The sequence below is a fragment of the Hemicordylus capensis genome, chromosome 1 (assembly GCF_027244095.1).
Source record: "Hemicordylus capensis ecotype Gifberg chromosome 1, rHemCap1.1.pri, whole genome shotgun sequence".
NCBI lineage: Eukaryota > Metazoa > Chordata > Lepidosauria > Squamata > Cordylidae > Hemicordylus > Hemicordylus capensis.
In genome coordinates, this window is record NC_069657.1 from 389,555,023 (window position 1) to 389,580,564 (window position 25,542).

Here is a 25,542-nt window from a genome sequence, read left to right on the forward strand (position 1 = left end):
TGCCCTTTTGCCTTTATTTATATTATATATATATATATATATTTATTTATATTTTACATTTTATATCCTGCTCTTCCTCCAAGGAGCCCAGAGCGGTGTACTACATACTTAAGTTTCTCCTCACAACAACCCTGTGAAGTAGGTTATAACATGCTTATAATCCATCCCTCCTCTTAACTCCCCTTTTTATTATCAGCCTATGGCCTAGCGCCTAGTGAGTCTCCATATTCTGTTGAAACTAAACCTAAAATGTGCATCAGTGCACACTTGCATTGATAATCACACATTTCCCCCCAGTTTTATTATTTTATTTTTATTTATATTTTTATTCATTCATTCATTCATTCATTCATCACATTTATATACCATCCAAACTTTCGTCTCTGGGTGGTTAACATAAAACAATTAAAACACATATAAACAGTTAAAAATATTCAACAATTTAAAATCAGTCATAAAATTAAAACCAACAAATTTTAAAAGGCTGAGAAAGCTTGGTTAAAAAGATGGGTTTTTAGATGTTTTTTTAAAAATTGCCAAAGATGGGGAGGGTCGTATCTTAGTGGGGAGTGCATTCCACAATCTCGGGGCAGCAACCGAGAAGGCCCGTCTCTGTAGCCATCAGACGAGTTGGCAGTAACTGGAGATGGACCTCTCAGATGCCCTCAATGGGTGGTGGGGCTCATAGTGAAGAAGACGCTCTCTTAAATACCCAGGGCCTAAGCCGTTTAGGGCTTTATAACTATCACTTTGTATTTTGCCCGGAAACCTATTGGCAGCCAGTGTAACTCCATCAACAAGGGAGTAATGTGGTCTCTCCGAGATGACCCAGAGACCAACCTGGCTGCCGCATTCTGAACCAACTGAAGTTTCTGGACTACGTACAAAGACTACGTACAAAGGCCTCACGTAGAGCGCATTACAGAAGTCAAGTCTGGAGGTCACCAACAGATGTACCACTGTTTTGAGGTCATTGATCTCGAGAAACGGACGCAGCTGGACGCAGCCGAAGCTGATAGAAAGCACCCCTGGCCACCACCTCAACTTGAGAAACCAGGGAGAGGTGTGGATCCAGGAGTACTCCCAGACTGCGAACCTGTTCCTTTTGGGGAAGTGTGACCCCATCTAGAACAGGTAGATCAAAATTGTCTCTGGAGTTCTGACCCCGCACAATAAGTACCTCCGTCTTATCTGGATTCAGCTTCAGTTTATTCTCCCTCATCCAGCCAATTACTGCTTCCAGACAGGCATTTAGGGAGGATATGCCAGCTCTTGAAGAAGTTGACATGGAGAAGTAGATCTGGGTGTCATCAGCATACTGGCAACACCCAGCTGCAAATCCCCTGATGATCTCTCCCAGCGGTTTCATGTAGATGTTAAAAAGCAATGGAGAAAGTATGGAGCCTTGAGGGACACCATACATAAGCTCAGATTTTGAAGAACAACAAACTCCAATTGACACCATCTGGAATCTGTCTGAGAGGTAGGAGTGGAACCACTGTAAAACAGTGCCTCCCTCCCCCAACACCCTGTGACGTTCCAGAAGGATACTATGGTCAATAGTATTGAAAGCCGCCAAGAGATCCAAAAGGACCAACAGAGTCACACTTCCTCTGTCGATTCCCAATTGGAGATCATCCATCAGGCTGACCAAGGCAGTCTCCACCCCATAGCCCGCCCAAAAGCCAGTTTGAAATGGGTCTAGATAATCAGTTTCATCCAAGACTGTCTGGAGCTGAGAGGCCACCACCCTCTCAATTACCTTGCCCAATCATGGCAGGTTGGAAACAGGCCTATAGTTGCTCAACTCTGAGGGATCTAATGCAGGGCATCCTGGTCTCCCTCAGAGAAGCATTTATGATTTCCACCAGGCCGCCTACAATAGCTTCCCTGCTAGATAGAACAAGCCATGTTTATCCCTGTGTCAGTTCCTTTCCCCTTCTTCTGTTGTGTCACTTGTGTGAGTTTTTAGACTGTGAGCCCCTTGGGGCAGGGACCTATCCTCTCATTTTCTTTAAAGTGCCATACACATAGATAATGCTAGATAAAATAAGTACAATATTTTTGTACCTATAACTTGTGGCTTATCAGTTTTGCAAATGGAAGGGGAGGGGCGGAGACTTAAAGAGGTGTAGGCTTTCTAGCAGTACATTAACATAGACTGCTATGTTTCTTGCCCCGTTGCCTTGTTTATCTCCCTGCCTCCCCTGCTACCCATTTTTCTCACTGCCACTCCTGCCACCGGGGCAGCATTCCTCCCACTTGCTGCCATTTATTTCCTCCAGGTGTGCAAGGCCACGCTTCATCCCCCCGCATCATTGTAGCCAGTGCTGGGAAGGAAAACCCGGCAGCTTCCTTGCTCCACTGTCCCTACGTGCCTACCCAGGATCAAAGAAGTACCTCCTCTCATTTCCGCAGCAAGCAGCAGGAGTAGAATTTCCAATAGTCTCTGCAGCAGAAGAAAGTGTAGGGAGCAGCTGAGTGCAGGCTTTCCATTTGACTTTTAACAACTTCGCTAATGAACTGTGGGCTCCAAACAGGTGTGGGCTTTTCCCATGGGTGGGGTAGATGTGCAAAAATATGGTACATATTTTCTTGTGCTCGCCAGAGGTGTGTGTGTGGGGGGGGGCGTGGAGGGATAGTGGTTCTATCTTCCTCCTCCACCCCACGTCATGGTAGCATAATTTCCTAATGTTAAAGTATGAAGCCTCCTAATAGTGTCCAGAGACGCATTAAAATGTTAAAACATTAACATGTTGAAAACAAAATTGTCATTCCCAAATGTGTGTAGTTCTGTGGAAATGGTTGCTGGAAGACTGAAAATGTGCTTCAGAAAGAAGAGGTGACAAACTCTTCAGGAAGGTTGAAATGCAATTTCAACCTTGTAAGCATACTTGACTACCTAAACAAAATTGTAAGCTCACTTGTCTACCTAAAAAAATTGATTCAAGCCCATCTAAAACTGTGCTCCTGTCTTTTACACACATATATACCAACAGCAAGAGAGACTAAAAAGCTCTTCAATCTAGTATCCACCTTTTGATCATCCCATTGATCGTGTGCAGGTTGAAGTGGATTTAAGAAGTTACTTCAAGATAATGGATTGTGCTAGCCATCTGTGAAAGCTGAATGTTGCTATTGGGCCATAGTATGGCCCAACATACTACGTAGTTAGTATAGTTCAGGATGCATTCCCAACATAGTGTGGCCCAGTATTCTGTATGGGTAACATGGTTCAGCATGCTGTCTCTATGTAGTATGGCCCAACATATTTTCTTCCATAGTATGTAGAATGTATTTCACTAGGAGACAAAATTGATTAGTACATTAAAGTGGTTTAACCCAATTGTCGTATTCCCTGGAGAACTGAAAAAAATCTGAGGTTTCTAAAATTTTGGAGTTGATGGCAGGGGAATTTGAAATACTGTATATTTCCAGTCCTAATTCCCTGTTTAATAGCTATCCACATGGTCTGTGTATACCGGAAGTACTGTATGGAAATACAGTACTGTATGTTTCTAGTCCCAATTCTCTGTTTACTAGCTATCTGAGTGGTCTTACAAGGCTTTTGATTTTCAGAAACTAAAATTTCTGTACCTGGGTTCAGAAATTAAGGAATAAAAAAGAATGCCAAAGAGCAAGAGGTTCAGAGAAAATAGATTAAGAAAAAAGCTCTTCCTTGAATGGTGCCTAGAATGAGTACATATTGCATAAAAATAATCCAGTGTTAACATTTCCTTGCTTCTGATCTGAGCAGTGAATCTGGAATTCATTGCATTTAATTCACAAGTGATTTAATTCACAAACTGATTTTAAAACTATTAAACTGGGAAAGGGTGTTGAGAAGAAGAGAAATTTGATTTACTTTGAAGTCCAGTCCAAAAAAAAGCTTTACTTTGTTAAGGGTGTGGAGGAACATTAGCACACAGACTCCTGGAGTGCAGACCTAGGAAAATAATACCATATTTTTGTACCAAAAGAAATAGGATTTGTCTCTTGTAGCTGTTTCTGATGCTTTGGAGTTAATCAGTCAACCACAAAGGTGCAGCTTGAGAGTATACTTGTATGTTGACAAGCAAACAAGCAACACGTTGCTGGTCACCTTCGATGTCTGCAGCAGGAACGCCTTGACAATCTCTTTTGTCAAGGGAGAGCACCCCTTGATACCAAGAGTCGGTGACACCAAAGTCAGTTATTGATCTTGAGATTGGCAATGAGGCTAGAGGGCACTTTTGACCTCTTGGTATTAAGATCCCTGATATCCCTCCTTGATTCGACAGAAAGCACTCTATCAGCTTCCACATTTAAAGGTTTTCACAGTTGACAAATATGGATTGATGTCATGGGAAGAAAAGTTTATTCAACAGCATGTTTATCCATCAAAATTGCAAACTATGTTTCCTGTATGGCGACAAACCATCACTCTGTGGGAGAAATTATTCCAGGATGCAAAGTTGCTAACAGATGAAGATTTCAGGAAAAGGTTTGCAGATACCTTTGCAAAATTCACAAGCAATACATGATAGCATTTAAGCACTGCTGAACATCTAGCAGAGATGGAGTCTAGAGCTATGTACACAGCATGCTTGGCTCCTTTAGGCAAACCTACAAAATGAGATGAAAGACAATTTTGAAGGACTACCTTTTGATGGCAAGGGCCTCCTTCAGAGAAGAGATCGACAGTACAATGGAAACATTTAAAAAAATCAAAGTATACAGCAAAATCTTTCACTTCCATGGCTGCTTAGTCTTATCCATCTTCTTGTTACAGACCTTGTGGTCGCCAAAAGCAATCTTTTAAGTCTGTAGAGATTTCAAACAACGCCTATCGTCAATACCAATGCAGGGTTTATGGACAACCCCCCCCCAAAAAAAGAGAGGTTTCGTAATATGCAATAGAGTTAAAGACCCTGCCAACAGGCATAAGATACATGCCAGCAACACCTACTTTACTAGAGGAAGTTAAGGTATTGTTGGGAAAGGGTGCAGTTGCCCCTGTATGGTGGACATGTCAGAAAGAGGGTTTCTACTCTTGTTTCCATATTTCAAAGTGGGCTTGGAGGAATCCGTCTCATAATGGACTCCAGATGGCTCAACAAGTATGTCTATACTTGGAAGTTCCACATGGTAATGTTCAAGGTATCCTGCCACTCCTTTACAAGGAGGAATGGCTTGCAGCATTGGATCTGAAGGACACATACTTCCATATAAGCATACAAGAGGGTCACAGAAAGTACTTAAGGTTCACTGTTCAAAATGCAGTGTACCAGTACAAGGTGATCCCATTCGGATTGTCAGTCATACCCAGAGTGTTTACCAAATGCACGAGCACAATCACTGCACATGTGAGAACAGAGGGCATGGCAATACTTCAATTTCTCCACGATTGGCTCATTGCAGTACAGGACAGAAACGAGTTACTTTCTTCAGATATTGTATATATTGTGACTTCTTGAGGACTTGGGGATCCAGGTGAATTGAAAAAAAATTGCACTTGGATCCTGTAAAGATAAGTTACATCGGAGCTGTCCTGGACACACAAACAAAAATGACATATTTGCCAGATATATATTTACCAGATGGCAGAAATGTATTTTCCCATCCTGATTGCAAGAGATTTCTGAAGGGCATAAAGCTGTATCTTCCTGCGAGACAACCGATGGAACAATGGAGTTTGACTCTGACTGAAAAACCTTTTGAACCAGTGGCAAACAAGCATTATGTAGTTGGTTACTCTGAAAACTGTTTTTCTAGTGGCCATAACTGCTGCAGAAAGAGTTAGTAAGTTAACAGCTCTGAGATCCACTAGATCTGGATAGTGATCCGTTGCATTCATAAATATGGGTTCTGCGCCTGCGCAGTGACCTCACGGACCGACTAGCTAGCTCCTCGCTCCGCCCTCAACTGCCATGCACGAGGTTGTGCTTCCCCTATCTCCGGCAGTTGGGGCGTGTCTCTTTCAGTTTCTGTTTGACCGCCGTTGCGTCAACACCTCGGACTGTAAGCTCCTCGTCTAGTTAGTTACTTATTCAAAAAAAAAAAAAAAAAAAAAAAACTTGGACAGATCGACGGACTTTGACATTGGACTGTATATTGGACTGAGTACGGATTAACCTTGAAAGAAAAGCGAAAACAAGATTCTCCCGTTACGGGAATGACTGAGACCATGGCGACCCGAGACAAGCCCAAAACAACTTTTAAGCGCTGCTCGGAGTGCAAGGCAAAGCTGCCCTCAACAGACACCCATGACTCCTGCTTACTGTGCCTTGGGGAGCAGCATAACCCGAAAAGCTGTAAGACTTGCTTGTCGTTTTCAAAACAAACTTTGAAAAACCGAGCGTTAAGATTGCGGGCTGCACTTTATGATGACGCGCTACGCCCCCCGACACCAAGACCCTCGACCTCGGTATCGACTGTTACCGCGAGGCCGGCTGCGATACCGAACACGATGTCGAGTGCGAGTACTCCTACAGTGGACCCTGCCGGCCGGCAGTCGAAAGCCACTGGAACAAAGGAGTTCAAACAGCCGGAGGACGTAGGGAAGAAAAGTCACCGGCATAAGCGACATAAACACAAATCGTCGACGGAGGAGGAACAGGAATCGCCCCCTCGAAAAAGAATGAAGAAGACCAGGGTCCATGTTCGAACGCCTTCGCCATTGCCTCTCCAGTCTGATTGTGAAGGCTGGGATTCCACGGAGTCGACTGCATCGACGCCGTGGGTTTCGGTATCGGGAGGAAGCCCGACGTTACCGAGATTGAAGACAACTCAGTGCTCTGTATCGGGGGCACAGAGTTTACTAGTGTCGGGCACGGCGTTGGAAGCTACCTCGGTATCGAGACCATACCCTGATGGGTCAATGTCGAGGGTTGATTCAGTACCGAGACTTTACCCAGATGAAACGTTGGATGACACGGCATCGATGTCGGTATCGACAGAGCAAAGTGTATCGATGGCGAAGCCCTGCTCGGTGTCGAGGTCAGTATCGACTTCGAACACGATGCCGATGCATATGCCAGTTCAGATACCGTTGGAACCACACGGTTTGAGACCTCATTTACAGCGCCATGGAGCGATGGAACTCACCCCAGCCCATACTCCGCTGGTCTCGCCTTCCATGACCCCAAGGCAAGGTTTCAGGACGGAAGACTTTCTTGATTTTGGAGAGGATGCTGCGGAGAGGGGGATCGCAGAGGGTGCGAGGGCAAGATCTGACTTGCTTGCTCTCTTGGACTCGGCTGATACCACCCCATCAGCATCAACTTTTCATGGCTTCTCTGGTGTGTCTACTGACCAGGGCGCCAGGGTGCAGTCGGTACTGAACACACCGAGCGTACATCCGGTGCCAAGAACTCCAACAATTTCGCCACAGCGTCAACCTCTACATTTGTCTGCTCTACTAAGACCAGTACAACGGGTTTCGGCCGCTACAAGTCCAATGCAGACTCAGGGACCAGCAATGATGGACAGAGCGACGTTGACTGCACCATCCGCGTTATTTGTGCGCCCTCCTCCGGTGACATGTTTCACCCATCCGGCCGCCTCACAATCAGGTCACCCGTGTGGCTTCACTCACTCTCCTCCGGTGGTATACCCAGCAGACTATGCCGAATATAAGATCTGGAAGGCGTTACAGCAGTCGGGAAATTTGGTATCCCGGACTGAAGGGCCTGCAGCTGGCCATCCACCCAGGGCTGTGCCGACAATTACGCCCAGAGTAGAGCAACAACCAAGGGTACCAGCCACACCACTTGCAGTACCAGATTCAGGAGATGCTGATTCCTCAGAGGAAGCAGAGTCTGAAGACGACCCCTCGATTCCGGAGGAACCGTTTGAACCAGAGCTCCCATCTGATGTGCCTCCGCACATGTCGGTATCGCCCAATGAAGAATTGAAGGCATACCATATCCAAATACGAGAGATGGCGGAGGCCCTGGGTCTTGAATTAAAACAACATGAGTTGGACTTAAAGGACCCGGTATACAATATGATGGCCCGGGCTAAAGTAACACACCCTGTGTCTTTGCCGATGCTCCCAGCCATAACAAAAGCGGCAAAAACTGCATGGGAGATTTTGCAAACGTCTACGGCTACCTCCCGCAAGCTGGAAGGACTGTATAGGATTGAGGATGACAATAGTGGCTACCTCATGAAGCACCCGGTGCCGAACTCACTAGTGATAGAATGTGCCTCTTCAAAAGGAGGTCAGCGTCATTCAACACCAAATGATAAGGAGGGCAGGAAACTTGATGTCCTTGGACGTAAAATCTATGTGACGTCTAGTTTGGCAATAAAAATTGCTAATTATTCGGCATGTTTGGTGCGTTATGGCCACCATATTTGGGACACACTGTTCCAGGATTCTGCGACAATGTCGGCAGAAGAGTTCCAGGAGAACTTTAAGAGTACGTATGAAAAGTCCACTGTTGTGACAAGGCATCTGCTAAGTACTTTCAAGCATGCTGCGGAGACAGAATCTCGTGCAATGACCACTGCCATAACTCTTAGGCGTCATGCGTGGCTGTGCTCAACAAGCTTGCAACAAGACATGCGTGAAAAAGTTGAATATCTCCCTTTCGACGGCAAAGGGCTCTTTGCGGAGGCTACAGATGCGACAATGCAGTCTTGGAAGCAGTCAAAGTTTACTGCAAAAACGTTCATGGCAGCTGTAGGTGGGCAGTCGTCTAGGAATCGTACATTTGGACGACAGCAGGGCCGCACCTCATACAGACAGGAGAAAAGAGATTACAGGAGGCATTATAAACCCTACCAACGGAATAAGCCATATGCCCAACGCCAGAGAGGGCAGAAACAGGGCAAGGATCAGCAAAAGCAGTCTCTTTGATGGGACTGTCCATCCACCTCTAAAACTAGCAACACCACAGACGCAATTAACACCGCAAGAAAGGGAACCCAGGGCTCACAACATCGGCCTTGTGCAGGTCAGCGTTTCCATCAAGCTGGCCAGCTACGCTCAAGCGTGGCACCGCATAACATCAGACCAGTGGGTTTTGAAGATTATAACCTCTGGTTACGCGATAGAGTTCAAAACTTTGCCACCCTTTCAGGGAATAGTGTATACCAGGCCAACCCAGGTGCTGAGAGACGAGGCGCAGGTGTTGTTGGAGAAGCAAGCAATTGTGCCAGTGAGGTGGGTGGACAGGATGCGGGGGTTTTACTCCCGTTACTTTCAGATCCCCAAGAAGGATGGGGGTGTCAGAGCCATTATGGACTTGAGAGAGCTGAACTTCTATGTAGACACAAGGAAGTTCAGGATGGTAACACTGCAGAGCATCTTACACCTTCTGGTTCGGGAGGGGTGGGCCATCACCCTGGACTTGAAGGACGCCTATTTTCATATAGGCATTCGCGCAGAGCATCGCAAGTACCTGCGATTCACCATAGGAAGTACAGCGTACCAATATGTGGTTTTGCCATTCGGCCTATCCACGGCGCCGAGAGTGTTCACCAAGGTAATGGCGGCTGTAGTAGCCTATTTGAGAACGACGGGAGTTGTTATCTACCCGTATTTGGACGATTGGCTGATGGTCAGTGACAACAAAGAAGAGTTAGGTTTGCAAGTCCAATATGTACTAGATCTTTTAAGGGACTTGGGAATCAAGGTGAACTTAAAGAAATCCAAATTGGAGCCCCGAAGACGGGTCGATTATATAGGTGCGGTTTTGGACATGCAGGAGAAAAGGGCTTACCTGCCGGAGTCCAGATACCAACAGATAAGGGAACTTATTCAGCTGTTCCAGAAGCAGCCAGAACAAAGGGCAGTATCAGTTCAGAGACTCTTGGGGCTCATGGCCTCGTGCAATACGACGGTTCGCAACACTCGACTACATATGCGAACGTTACAGAGATGGTATTTGAGCAACTTTTGCCCAAACAGAGACAGTCAGCACAAGTGGCTTGTGCTAACCAAAGCAGTGCTTGGGTCCTTGCATTGGTGGACGATCCCAGACAATCTTCTGGCGGGGGTGACATTTCAGCCTCTCATTCCCACATGCAGTGTGACAACAGACGCCTCTTTGCAGGGATGGGGAGCGCACTGCCGAGATCACCAGGTGCAGGGACTATGGTCGAAACAGCAGAGCCAACAGCATATAAATTATCTGGAGCTCCTAGCTGTGTTCTTAGCATTAAAAGCATTTCAGCCAATGATACAGGGGAAGGTTGTGCAGATTCATCTGGACAATACTACGGCGATGACGTACCTAAACAAGCAAGGAGGTACAGTCTCTCGATCGCTCTGCATGCTGAGTCAGGACATCTGGAACTGGTGCATAGCTCGAAACATGTGTTTGGTGGCAATACACATCAGGGGAGTGGACAATGTACAGGCGGATGTTCTCAGCAGGGCAATACTGTTCAATCAGAGCCACGAATGGGAGTTGAATATGAACTATCTCAGAGCCATCTTCGACAAGTGGGGATGGCCAGCTATAGATCTGTTTGCAACAACGGGAAACGCGAAATGCCCGACATTTTGCACTCGTGCAGGAGTAGGCGAGAAGTCACAGGGCGACGCGTTTCAACACAGATGGACCAGGAGTCTGTTCTACCTGTTTCCACCACAACCGCTAATATCAAAGGTGATTGCACAAATGCTGAGGGACGCCACAAGGGGCATCTTGATAACGCCATGGTGGCCCAGACAACAGTGGTTCTCAGCGGTGCTACGTTTGTCAAAGGGGGTTTACCACAGGTTTCCCAATGTGCCGGAGCTCCTGACTCAGGATGCCGGGGCAGTGCGACACCCGCAAGTGGAGTCCCTGAAATTGACAGCATGGCGTATAGGTTACTAAAGAGAATACTTCTAAATAATAGGAAGAGATCAACGCGCCTCAATTACAATCGTAAGTGGCGGCGATTTAAGCAATATGCGAAGGATCATGGGTTTTTCCCAAGACGGGCAACAGTGACTCAGATATTGTTGTATATGACGACTCTCAAGATGACGGGTTTGGCGAACACTTCGTTGAAAGTTCACCTGTCGGCAATTTCATCAGAGCATAAGGGTTGGGGCAAGACTACGGTATTTTCCCACCCGGAATGTAAAAAATTCTTCAAAGGTCTGAATAATTTGTATCCACCAATTCGCCGGCCACAACAACAGTGGGATTTGACTTTGGTTTTGCAAGCAATGACTCAGAAGCCCTTTGAGCCAATTGCCACAGCATCTCTGCGTCTGAAAACCCTTAAGACCGCTTTCTTGATCGCAATCACCACAGCGCGGAGAGTGAGTGAGTTGGCTGTGCTACGGATGGATCGCCCATTCTTGCAAATTTATCCACATAAAGTTACTCTTCGATTGGATCCAAGATTTCGACCCAAAGTGACGACAGATTTCCACATTAATGCTGATATAATTCTGCCGACATTTTTCCAAGAACCAGAGTCTAGTTTGGAAAGGGACTTATATACTCTGGATGTGCGTAGAGCACTCTTGTACTACCTGGATGCAACAAGAGGCTTACGCTGCACTAAGAAATTATTCGTTCTATTTAAGGGACCTTCTACTGGAAAGTCAGTCTCACGCCAAAGATTGGCTCAGTGGATAGTACAAGCGATTAGAGTCGCTTACACTGCTCAAGGGAAGATTCCGCCGAAGTCGATTACTGCCCATGCGACGCGGGCCTATGCATCTTCCGCAGCTGATATGGCTGGAGTGCCGATAAAGGACATCTGTAAGACGGCGACCTGGACGTCAAGCCAACCATTCATACGTCACTATGCCTTAGATCTTAGGCAACTGAAGGAAGGAGAATTCGGGCGAGGCGTGCTGAAAAGGGTCCTGCCATAAATGTTACCCACCACCAGGGTTACAGCTGGCTAATCACCCATATTTATGAATGCAACGGATCACTATCCAGATAAACAGGTTGCATACCTGTAACTGATGATCTGGAAGAGATCCGTTGTATTCATAACACCCGCCCGTGCCTCCCCACAATGTTCGAGCAGGACAAATTCAAGCAGGAACGTCAAAAAGAGACAACTGACGGTCCACCAGAAACTGAAAGAGATACGCCCCAACTGCCGGAGATAGGGGAAGCACGACCTCGTGCATGGCAGTTGAGGGCGGAGCGAGGAGCTAGCTAGTCGGTCCGTGAGGTCACTGCGCAGGCGCAGAACCCATATTTATGAATACAGCGGATCTCTTCCAGATCATCAGTTACAGGTATGCAACCTGTTTATTCTACCCTGATAAGGTGAGCATGCAGGACCCAGTCTTCCAACCCAAAGTAACTTCAGGTTTCCACCTAAATCAGGATATAATACTGCTCACTTTCTTTAGAAACTCAGCAACACCTTTAGAAAGATCTATGCATGCACTGGATGTGAGGAGATCAATCTTGTTTTATTTAAAAGGAACCAAGGACTTGTGTAAATGCAAACAACTCTTTGTGGCCTATAAGGGTAAAGCCACAAAGGCCAATCTGTCTCAAGACAACTACTTCCCCACTGTCTGGTGGAGGCAATTTCATTAGCTTAAAGGTAAAGTTGTGCCCTTGAGTCGGTGTTGACTCCTGGCGACGACAGAACCATGTGGTTTTCTTTAGTAGAATACAGGCGGAGTTTACCATTGCCACCTTCTGCGCAGTGTGAGATGATGCCTTCAGAACCTTCTATATCACTGCTGTCCGATATAGGTGTTTCCTATACTTTTTTTTAGCCTACTTTCCTTAAGGAAAGTAAGCTTATGAGATCACCCAGCATTCCGTAATGCTGAATTAGATACTGTTTTAATTGTGTTTTAATAGTATTAACTTTTTAATTTTAATTGTTGAAATGTTTTAATCTTTTATTGGCTGTTTTAATTGTTTTGTAAACCACCCAGAGAACTTGCGTTTTGGGCGGTATAGAAATGTATTAAATAAAAATAAATAAATAAAGTCTGAAGGTGGCATATCTCTTTGAAGATGATGTTTGCTGCAGCATAGCTTGTTTTATCTAGAACAATTTTCCCATGTACAAATTTATAAAGATGTAATTGGTTAAAATTCAAACTGTGAACAGAAAGCAAAATGTGTACTGTTCCTGGTAACTTTGGCTAATAAATAGGAACATTGGAAGCTGCCTTCTACTGAGTCAGACCATTGGTCCATCTAGCTTAGTATTGTCTACACAGACTGGCAGTGGCTTCCCCAAGGTTGCAGGCAGGAATCTCCAAGGTTGCAGGCAGGAATCTTTCAAACAAATCTTTCTATCTGTTCAAATATAAATATGATGTCGAAGCTCATGCTGAAACCATGGCAACAATGCTGACTCTGCAGAGCATGCAGACAGCGTCAAATGGCCTGGGATGATAGCAGGGTGAAATGGCCTTTCCTTAGGCACAATCATTTCTGTTTAAAAGGAGGAGAATGGTGCAAATGGGTTAGATTTTGCTTCAGAGGGTTACGTTTTGCACCACAGTTCTGTGGTAAGCCATTGCTTGGTCCTTTCCATTCTTGGGTCAATATATGAAAACAAGTTTAACCCAATTCATTAGAGGTAATGAACAGCAGTAGAGCCAATTGGGATGAAGGGATCCGACCGGTTCTGAATGGGATTGCACTCCCCTTGAAAGAGCAAGTGTGCAGCTTGGGAGTACTGATGGACCCGGCTCTGCTTTTGGAAGCTCAGGTGGAGGCGGTGGCCAGAGGTGCTTTTGCACAGCTTTGGCTAGTGTGTCAGCTGTGTCCCTTTCTCGAGAAGGCAGAACTAGGCACAGTTACCCACACCCTTTTCTTGTTGCGGCTGGATTACTGTAACATGCTCTATGTGGAGCTGCCCTTGAAGAATATTCAGCAGCTGCAGCTAGTGCAAAATGCGTCAGCTAGGATCGTATCTGGAGCTGCCCATTGTGATTATATTACACCCACTCTGAAAGAGCTGCACTGGCTACCAATTTGCTTCCGGATCCAATTCAAGGTCTGTTTTTGACCTTTAAAGCCCTTAACGGTTTGGGCCCTGGATATCTGAAGGACTGCCTGCTCCCAAGGGTTTCTGCCTGCTTAACCAGATCATCAGAGGGGGCTCTGTCAAGCACGTGGGACAGAGCCTTCTCAGTCATTTCCCCCAGGCTTTGGAATGATCTCCTGGCTGAAATCTGTTTCTCAGTCTCCTTGACAGTTTTTAGGAAAAAAGTAAAGATGTGGCTCTTCACTCAGGCTTTTGAATAAGATTATTATTATTTTTTACTGCTGCTGCTTTGTGTTATGTATTATTATTATTTTATGGGTTATTAAATTTTTCTATAGATATTATTTTTATATTTATATTATCTGTACTTTTGCATTTTGTATTTTAATTTTTGAGATAATCTGTACCTTTGTATTTTAATTATTCATTGTTATAATTATATTGTAAACCGTTTTGAGATTATTGGTGTATAAATTGAACAATAAATAAAAAATAAATGATTTAATGGGATTAGTATTGCATTAATGGAATGTTTCACTATAGTATAGAGAAATCCAGCACTTGGTTGTAATATCAGTTGCTGACAACCAGGGGTGTATCTAGGGTGGGGCAGGCAGGGCACATGCCCCCGGTGCCTCTGGAAGGGGGGGGCGCCATTTTAAATTTCTTTTTTTTTAAAAAAATGGCCACCGAAAACAAAATGGCCACCACGCATGCTCAAATGGCCTCTGTGAGGCCCTAGACCATGTCAGGCCTCACAGAGGCCATTTGAGTATGCACGGTGGCCATTTTGTTTTCAGCTGCCATTTTAAAAAACCCAAATATTTTTAAAAATGGCCACCACACATGCTCAAATGGTCCCTGCGAGGCCCTAGAGGCCAGCGGGGGGAGGGGAACTTTGCAGACCCCCCCAGCCTTTACGAAGCCCCCCAAAGGGGTTACAGGTATTTTTTTTTTAAATAACAATATAATATGTCACTGTACACATATTCAGATTGGCACTATGTACAGAGAATCAGGGCTTGTGAATACTGAGCTGAAGCTTATGAGCTAGGATTGTATTCATTTGCTCTTACTTTGCTTCTTGTGATAAGTGAGTTAAATGTGATGTCTTAATAATATGGCTATTTATGGTGAGTTTGTCTTTGAATCCGTGTGAAATCCTTAGTATTAAGGCCCACTGGGAGTTTCTTGCTCTCTTTCTCTCATTTTAACTGTCTTTCTGAAAGACTAGAATATATTCCAAGCAGTGACACAGTTTACTCTGCATATCCTTTAATTATTTTCAGAGTATCTGGGAAAAGTCAAATTCTCCATTGATTTTTAAAACTCAACATGTAATGTTGATGCTACAATGCATAGTAGAGAATTAGACAGGCACTTAGTTTAGTTTTCCAAGTACACCTCAACATAGTATTTGGGTATTTCATGAGCCCCAGCATACTGAAATTTGTAGTGTTCCAGCATTTTTTCGTCTGGCTACGTCCACTGCTAAATAGTTTTTGAAATATTAAAAGATTAATGAGCTTGACTTGTATTTTTGAGCTGATATTATGGTAAAGTTATCTGAAAGATGGGTGTCAGATGTTTGGGCGGGGGGGGGGGGCGCAATTTCAGTGCTTGCCCTAGGCGCTATTTTCCCTAGATACACCTCTGCTGACAACCAGACTAATGTTAACACACGCCAAATAAATTTTGTATGCAGAATTTCAGGGGTGATTTTCAGCAACCCCCCCTTTCCTTCTGCAGCCCTATGTGCCTCCCAAAACATGTCCCTGTGGGTCCCACAGCCTTCAGGGACACATTTTAATGAGGCAAAGTGGGCTGCAGACAAAATGAGAGATGGGCTAAAATAGTGTGTGTAATTGCATTTATGAAACTTTCATAGGAAACTTTTTTATACTGTCAGACCATTGATCCATTGAGCTCAGTACTAACTATTCTGACTGGCAGCAGCTCTCCAGGGTTTCAGGCAGGAGTGTCTCCCATCCCTATCTGGAGTTCAGGGGCATAACTACTATTAGGCAAGGGGAGGCGGCTGCCTGGGGGCCCCCATGCCTTGAGGGGCCCCCCAGAGGCAAGTCACATGACTATATATTGTGATGTGTGTGTGTGTGTGTGTGTGTGTATCAGCGAGGGGCCCATTTTAAATTTTTGTCTCTGGGCCCACTCCAGCCTTGTTACGTCCCTGCTGGAGTTGTCATGGAGTGTACCTGGGACCTTCTGTTTGCAAGCATGCAGATTCTCTTCTACTAAACTATGTACTCATCCCCTAAGAGGAATATCTTACAGCAGCCAGTGCTTCCATGTAGCCACCTATTCAAATGTAAACCAAGGCAGACCCTGCTTAGCAAAGGGGATAATTCATGCTTGCTACCACAAGACCAGCTGTCCTACCATTTTTTGGTATATAGTCTCGATGTTAGCCAGTGTTTAAAAATTTCAACTGTGTTTCTGTATTCTGTCTTCCTGAATTTAGATTTGAATTCAAAAGTGTATTCAAGTATTTTATCAGATCAAGAAAAATGTGCACCATCCAATGTTGGCACTTTTAGAACTTTTTCTCACAGAAGCAGTTACTTCTATTGATGATTATATTTTCAAGAGACCTTGCTTTGGGGGCATCTGGACAAGTGTAATTAAATTGTCTGTCTTCTCCATATAGTTATAATGTATTCTGGGTATCTAATGAAACTCATTGAAGACACCGCCTTGAACCTTCTAATGTGACAAGAGCTTATAAATGATGTTACTTGAGAGTTTTGACAACCTAATGGAGCTGTGGTAATGATGGTGGATTAGAACAGGCCATATCAATGGTGTCTTGAGAGGGGATATTCTTATTCTTATTCTTATTCTTATTTTGCATTTATATCCCACTCTTCCTCCAAGGAGCCCAGAGTGGTGTACTACATACTTGAGTTTCTCCTCACAACAACCCTGTGAAATAGGTTAGACTGAGAGAGAAGCGACTGACCTAGAGTCACCCAGCTAGTATCATGGCTGAATGGGGATTTGAACTCAGGTCTCCCTGGTGCTAGTCCAGCACTATATTCATAGTCATTTTGACTGAGAGAGGATATTCATAGCCAGAGTAGATTAAATGCTGAATCTTGAAACAACCACATGGGAACACAAGGAGCGTGATTCATCACAGTTAAATGCCGCTGACGAAGATTGTGTATCAGTCAAAACGCTTCTGGCCCAGGACAGTGGATTGTCAAAGTATCTCCTTGTGCTGCCTCACACCACGGGAGTACAAACTATATGTGGAACAGTTCATTTTATATATCTGATATAGACATTCAACAACTCCCTGCTGGAGCATCCCTTTTGGGACTTTTGTGTGTATATTTTCTATGCTTACAGATCTATCCATACGTTTTTGTGATGGATTTTTTCTTGATGAGGAGAAGAGTATACTTTGTTGATATTCATTCTCTCCCATCTGTCTCACCCATCTATCCACGCTCTCTCACGCTCTCTCTCTAGATTTATACAGGTTTTACTCAGATTACATTTGTGATCCTATTTACCTATCTTTTATAAAGTGAGAATATAGATTGTGGTTCCAGTTTGTCTATTTATATTTGAGATTTAAATAAATACAGATAAGGGCATAGAATATACATCTGGGGTTTTTTTTTTGGGGGGGGGGTTCTCTTTTGGTCGCCAGTCTTGTTGAAGTCAGAATTTGGAGAGCAAGTTTGTGCTAATTAATTAATTGCAACAATTGCGTTTCTTAAAGCCTGCTAAATAACCTATTTAATGTTTGCTAATAAGCAGCCATGGTGAGCTGGTGCTAAAGCAAAGCATTTTGTGTGCTAAAATATGAATAATTGTTAAGGCCAATGAGAGTGCAGATGAGGCCACTATCGAACAGTTGTCCTAACCACATACACAAAAGAAGACCCATTCAAATACTGAAATATATGATGACCAATGAATTAAGAACTTAGTCTAGAAGTCAAGTGCTAAAATTCCAGGAATAATCTTGCTATAAATGGCTGGCAGATGGGAGATCTTGACTATTTTACTCTACAATAGTGGTGAAGTGGGTGCTCAGTTAGTCAAGCATGGGAAATTATATGGTTATCCTTTACCAGTTACAGTGTGAATTAAAGTTCTGTTTAGTTCTATTGAATTAAAGTTATATTGAATGAAAGGGGCTATTTACTTTAGGGAAATAACAACTGCGGGAAGACATGATAGAGGTCTGTAAAATCATGCATAGTGTGGAGAAAGTGGATAGAGAGAAATTCTTCTCCCTCTCACATAACACTAGAACCAGGGGTCACCCCATGAAATTTAGGACCAGCAAACGGAAGTACTTTTCCACACAACACATAATCAACTTGTGGAATTCTCTGCCACAAGATGTGTTGACAGCCATAAACCTGGATGGCTTTAAGAGGGGTTTGGATAACTTCATAGAGGAGAGGTCTATCAACGGCTACTAGTCGGAGGACTATAGGCCACCTCCAGCCTCAAAGGCAGGATGCCTCTGAGTACCAGTTGCAGTGGAGTAACAGCAAGAGAGAAGGCATGCCTGCAACTCCTGCCTGTAGGCTTTCAGCAGCATCTGGTGGGCCACTGTGTGAAACAGGATGCTGAACTTGATGGGCCTTGGGCCTGATCCAGCAGGTCTGTTCTTATTTTCTTATGTTTAAAGGGGGAAGTCTTGTGTAAAACTGTATATCTTCATCATTGTATTGTGGATTGATAAGAGAGACAGTTGTACCTTCAGCATAGACATTGGCTATTGTAAGAAAATCAATGGACAAAGGAGCATGATTCATAGGAAAGTACCCTTTATTGAGATGTATATTTAGGCAACTGTTCAGAGAACAGGAACTAGGCTTTTTAAATTGGATGGGGATGATAGAGAGCTAAGTGAAATTAGAACATCTCTAGAAATTGCCTGCTGATGGGCTGTCAGCTGGAATTTTGTGTTGGTCGTCATGTTTGACCAAAAAATTGAAACACACAAACCCTCTTAGTTCAGATAACATGACTGCAGCTTAGTTCAACTGTGATGTTGCAACCATCTAGTTTTTGTAAGCCACCCTGAAGTTTGTTTTTCTGTCGTCATATGACTTTCAGAAGTCACTTCCAGGGACAAATCAATATGCATCTTTTCTCCTTAATAGTATATTTGTGATAACTGAAATCAATTTTTGCCATTTGCTATTGACCTTCTATAGAGCGATGACTTCTGTAAAATTCTTTGGAAACAGTTTTTTAACTGTGAAACTTGCTTGCTTTTATTAGGATAAATCAGACGTTTATATTTTTAGTACATTTTTATACCGCCCCATACAGAAGTTCCTGGGTGGTTCACAATCTAAAAACAACCATTAAAACATTAACATGAAAAACAATTTAAAATACAAATAAAAACTCTAAAACTCAAAACTTTAAAACTAAACTAAAAGCCTGGTTAACCAGGTATGTTTTCAGGTTCTTCTTAAAAACATTCAGAGAAAGGAAACACTAATTTCGTTAGGAAGCGTGTTCCAGAGTCCTGGGGCAACTCTAGAAAAGGCTCGGTTTTGAGTCTCCACCAAAGGCAACCAGACTTCCCCAGATGATCTTAATATGTAGCTGAGTTGATGAAGAAGGCATTATCTTAAATATCTCAGACCCAAGCCATTCAGGGCTTTATAGGTAATAGCCAGTGATTTCACCCAGAAACTTAGTGTAGTTCATTTAAAATGGGTGTAATGTGATCTCTTTGAGCAACCCCGGAGATCAACCTGTCTGCTGAATTCTGTACTAGCTGCAGTTTCAGAACTACATACAAAGACAGCCCAACGTAGAGTGCATTTTAGTAGTCAAGTCTGAATGTTACCAGCATATGCATCACTCCTCTAAGGTTGTTTATGTCTAGAAACAGACATAGCTGGCCATCGCTGATAGCACTCCTGGCCACTGCCTCAACTTTTGGGTTCAGAAGTAGATTAGATAGATTCCTTTATTACAGTCATCGACCAGATAACAATCGTCTGGTCAACACCATGAACGGCTTGGGTCCGGGCTAACTTAGAGAGCGCCTTCTTCTGTATGATTCCCATCACATGTTGAGGTCATCTGGAGAGGTCCGTCTCAAGTTACCACTGGTACGTCTCATAGCGACTCGGAACTTCTCTGTAGCTGCTCCTGGCCTATGGAATGCACTCCCAGCAGATATCTGCAGTTTAGGCTCACTTTTGGCCTTTAAGAGGGCCCTGAAAACTCATTTGTTTGGCCTGGCCTTCCAAGGTTTTTAAATTGTTTTTGGGTTTTTAAATTGGTTTTAAATGGTTTTGAATTGTTTTTAAATTGTTTTTATATTGTTTTAATTAATGTGTTTTATATGGTGTTTGTTTTATGTCCTTTTAAACTTGTTGTGCACCTCCCAGAGCCTTTGGATGGGATGGTCTATAAGTGTAATAAATAATAAAAATAAATCATACGGTGAAAAGGAACTACAGCAAGGTAAGTATTTCTTGTATTTTACAGGCTATAAAGCAAAATGTAGCCACATTAAAGGAAATGGAATCATCATGATCAGACTATAGATATTGCAGGTAAAACATGTGAGTATGGCTGGGATAATTTACTAAAAGGAGAGATAAAACTGTTTTGAATATCCTTATAAAATAAACAGTAAAGTAAAACCTGCACAGTTGTTTCAATGACACCTTTACCACATAGCCAAGCTGTATATGGTATTTTATTAAATTTCCCATCTAGTACCATGTTGTTGACTGCACAATGACTTGCCTGCCCGGTGCGAAGGTTGCGGACATCACAGGGTGTCTAGATAGGCTGTTAGGCAGTGCTGGAGAGGAGACAGCTATCGTTGCGCACATTGGCACCGGTGATGTGGGGAAATGTAGTTGGGAGGTCCTGGAAACCAAATTTAGGCTGATAGGTAGCGTATTGAAGTCCAGGACCCCCAAGGTAGCGTTCTCAGAAATGTTTCCTGTTCCATGTGCAGGTACAGTGAGACATGCGGAGCTGAGGGGTCTCAATGCATGGATGAGAATATTGGAAGTCTATTCCCAAATATTTAAAGATTTTAACTTGCTCAATTTTGTAGCCATTCAAATGCCATGAACAAATTTTGTGACATTTCATAAATATGAGGATTTTTGTCTTAGAGTAGTTAATCTCCAGGGCTTCCTTCTTACAATATAAAGCAAGGGAACTGAGAGCACATTTTAGCCCAATTGCAGTTTGAGAAAGCAGAACTGTATCATTTGCATAAAGTAAAATTGCTAAGTGTTAGTGTTTTAGTTTTGGTGGAGGGTCCAGAAGTACTCCCATGTACCTGCTCTTTCCGGGGAGTGCAACCACATCCAGAACCGGTAGATCTGAATCACTTCTTAAGTCTCTACCTCCTGTAATAAGTACCTCCATCCTGTTTGGATTCATTGGACCATTTTTGGAAGGGCGGTATATAAATCAAATAAATAAACAAATAAAATAAATTTAGCCTTAGTTTGTTCTCCCTCATCCAGCCCATTACCACCTCTAGGTAGGCATTTAGAGAAGTTAGGCCATTTCCTGATAAAAATGCCATGGAGAAATAGATTTGGGTACCATCAGTATATTGATATCACCCTGCACCAGATCCCTTGATGATCTTTCCCAGTGATTTCATGTAGATGTTAAAAAGCATTGGAGATAAAATGGAGCCCTGGGGGACCCCATTCAATAACTCTTATTTTGAAGAGTAACAATCTCTAGATGACACCATCTGGAATCTACTCGAGAGGTAGGAGCTGAACCATTGCAACGCAGTGCCTCCCACTCCCAACTCCTTCAAGTGCTCCAGAAGGATACCATGGGTGATGGTATAAAAAGCTTCTGATATATCCAAAAGGCTTAAAAGAGTCACACACTCCCCCTATCAATTCCTAATTGGAGATCATCCAACAGGCTGACTATGGCCGTTTCAACCCCATAGCCTTCCTGTAAAGCATTATTATCTGAAATGATTCCAGATAATCTGTTTCCTCCAAGAAAACCTGGAACTGAGATGCCACCACGTTGATGCCCAAACATGGGAGCAATCATATTGCCCAACCATGGGAGGTTGGAGACAGGCCTGTAACTGCCTAATTCTGAAGGATCCAATGCAGGTTTCTTCAAAAGTGGTCTAATAATTGTCTCCTTGATACATGGAGGCATCCTGCCCTCCATCAGAGAAGCATTAATGATGTTATCAAGACCCTCTCTAGTAACCTCCCTGCTAGATCGTATAAGCCATGTTGGGCAAGGGTCAAGAGGACAAGTGGTAAGGTAAAGTGTCCTAAGTAGCTTGTCCACATCCTCGGGAGTCACAAACTGAAATTGATCCAATTTAACCACACAAGAGGAACTGCTGGATACCTCAGTACACTCTACAGTAAATGTAGAGTCTTGTTCAGCTCAAATATGAGAGACTTTATCTGCAAAAAACTCATTAAAACATCACAAGGGTAAATGATGGATCCAAATACTCATTCCAGGGAGGAGGGGGGGGGCATGTACTAGCCCTTTCACGACCCTAGACAGCTCCGCTGGACATGGGCTTTGCAGAAGCAATGTGGGCATTGTTCTTCCTCTTTCACTCCTCTGGAATCTTTTTTGTAAGGCCATTGATACTGGGAATTAAGTACCAAGGGAATTGATACAAGGGAATTAATTGGCAAAAGGGGATGAGGTGATACAACTGTGGGGCGAAGTGGGAAGGCCTTCCTTTTTGGTAGAAACAGCTCCCATCATATGAGACCAATAGGAAAACAGTAATCCCTAGAATAAGGAACAATGTGGGATATTATTCCTCAGATCTGCTTGAAACTTTAAAGAAATGGTGCAAAAAACTGCTTGTCTGTACTTTTTCTTTATAAAAATGTATTTATGGAAGTGATCAGATAATTATCTAGGATATGGGTGTTTGTAATGTGGGAAGGATTAGACCTTCTCTGGATTTTATGTATCTTTTCTTATACTTCAAGTTTGAGCCACCTAATGGTGCAGCGGGGAAATGACTTGATTAGCAAGCCAGAGGTTGTGGGTTCGGATTCTTGCAGGTATGAGAAACACCTATATTGGTCAGCAATGATATAGGAAGATGCCAAAAGGCATCCTCTCATACTGTGCGGAAGATGGCAATGGTAAACTCCCTCCTGTATTCTACAAAAGACAACCACAGGGTTCTGTGGTCGCCAGGAGCCGACACCAACTCGACAGCACACTTTACTTTTATATTTCAAGCTTGACCTTTTCAATATTATAGTTATGTCTCTTTGCCTCCTCCCCTTTATGAATATAAAAATATCATATCTCAGGACTGGCCCCTAGACAACAGTTTAGCAACATAGTTGGTTTGGGTGAATATGGCAGTGTTTATATAGCTAAAGTCCAAATGTGGACTTTTTGTGGACATCAAAATGTTCATCTTGTTTTGCTTTGTTCAGATGTGTATGTGTATGTGTTTGACAATATGCCTTGTGATTTCACATAACGGCAGTATTTACTAAGCTTCACTTGCCAGATGTTTTATCTGAAGAGGAGTGAAGGTACATGTTTGTACTGTTGTTTTATTACATATATAGTACACTGCTATGTAGTCACTGTAATTGGTTTGAGATGGAAAAGACAGATTTCAACTTGCTGTTTGAAAACCTGGCAAATAGAAAAAAATATTTTGTTTAAATGAATAATTAATTATTCACATTTGCACAATGCATATGCAAATCTTTCCATCATCTCTAACTCAATCAAAGCCAATGAGAAAATTGCATAGAACCTTTATATTAACAAGATCAGTGGTAGTTTAAGGAATATTTATGCTCATTTTTCAATCCAAACCGGGGGAAAACATTTGACATTAATTATGGCATGTTCTAACTTGGAGTCTGCTTTGTTGTTGCAGTTACCAGAGTGTGGCTTTTTTGGCATGTATGATAAAATTCTCCTGTTTCGCCATGACCTGAACTCGGAAAACATTTTACAGCGAATTACATCGGCTGAAGAGATACGTGAAGGTGACCTCATTGAGGTTGTTCTCTCTGGTAAGGATAGTTTATGTTAAGTAAGCTCATATTATTAACTACATGGGGTCTGGTACAACATTAATGAAAACCACAATATAGCCATTGTCTTGAATAAGTTGAAATTGGTAAACTGCTATATCAATATTTATTAAAAGTTAGGCAAAAAGTAGATTAAATGATCTCTTATTGAATGAACCAACTATTGCAATTGAAATACGAATGCTTTTGACTTTTTAATATTGGATTTATCTTATGGAATTGATAGGTTGTCAATTCTCTGGTTTCTGTTGGCAGTCAGTGTATGTTCTTAATACTGTAGAAAAATTCTTCATGAGGCCCTTATTCCAAAACACCCAAACATTCTGTGGATTTACAAAAATTTCCCAACTGGTGGTTAGGGCCATAATCCAGTGTTAGAATACCCACTATGCATGCAGAAAGACCCTGGTATCTCCATACAGAACTGGGGAAGACTCCTGTCTGAAACCCTGGAGAGCAGTGTTCCCTGTAACAAGGATTCCCAGATGTTTTTGACTACAACTCCCAGCTGCAGTGGCCTTTGTCTGAGGATTGTGAGAGTTGTAATCAACAATATCTGGGAATCCCTGTTAGAGGGAACACTGCTGGAGAGCCACTGATAGTGTAAACAATACTGCCCTAAGTGGATTCATGTTGTGACTCAATATAAGGCAGTTTCATATGTATTTCACAATGTATGTCTATCTGAGGATTTGTTCATAGCCTAGTCAGAGTTTCTACACAGTGTCATCTCTCTGAAGATACCAGTTAAAAAAAAGAAAAAGATTTAGTTATAAACCTTACTGTTAACAAGAAATCTTTATTTCTTTTATTTTCTTCCCCCCTTCAATTTTTTAAAAGCCTTGGCTACAGTTGAAGATTTTCAGATTCGGCCTCATATGCTTTATGTGCATTCTTACAAAGCCCCCACGTTTTGTGACTATTGTGGAGAAATGCTTTGGGGCTTGGTACGACAAGGATTGAAATGTGAAGGTAAGCTGGCCAGTAATAGTGAACCTTAAGCATTAAGCATGTCTGTCTGGAAATTCTCCATGCACTTCTGATTTTGTACATATAGTTCCATTACTGTAATTTTGGGCAGAAATGCTGCATGAGTGTAAACGCTGCAGTAAGGAAAAAAGGCAAAAAAATTGCAGAAGCCTAGCAGAAACGCTGCATTGGAGTACATGTCACAGTTAGAGCGGGACATCGTGCATTACTTTTTCGGTTGTGTTGAACACTTAATATTTTACTACAGCTTGATCCTGAATTGTAGCATAAATGCTGCATCGGTGCAAATGCCACAGGCGGCAATAAACAACCTTTAATAATGTACCCATCACAACCTTTCTACATTTAAGTAGAAAATATGGTACATTTAAATGTGGTTGTAACTCAGCAAGAGATGTTAATTTTTTCTCTCTGGTTTTGGAAAATGCTTACAAAGTTAGAAAACATTTTCAGAGGGTGTTTTTCCCCCTCCTATGGCAAGCGAATAGTGTTTATTTCACAGCAATGTTGAGACACACATGATTCAACTGGAGGCTTTTTGTGCCAGCATGCAAGGCTTAAGATGTGC

The 25,542-nt window shown here is 43.0% G+C and overlaps 1 protein-coding gene across 5 annotated transcripts in view; it reads left to right on the plus strand.

The window, feature by feature from the left end:
• The window catches only part of PRKD3 (protein kinase D3), a 138,697-nt gene that overhangs the window by 38,712 nt on the left and 74,443 nt on the right, over nucleotides 1-25,542 (plus strand). For all 5 annotated transcript variants that reach the window (XR_008317700.1, XR_008317701.1, XM_053302847.1 and 2 more), the window contains 2 exons: nucleotides 23,825-23,963; nucleotides 24,825-24,956. Coding sequence is in view for 3 of the 5 variants with exons in the window: in XM_053302847.1 (XP_053158822.1) it covers nucleotides 23,825-23,963; nucleotides 24,825-24,956 (271 nt within the window). In the remaining 2 variants the exon portion in view is untranslated. The remainder of the gene's footprint in view (nucleotides 1-23,824; nucleotides 23,964-24,824; nucleotides 24,957-25,542) is intronic.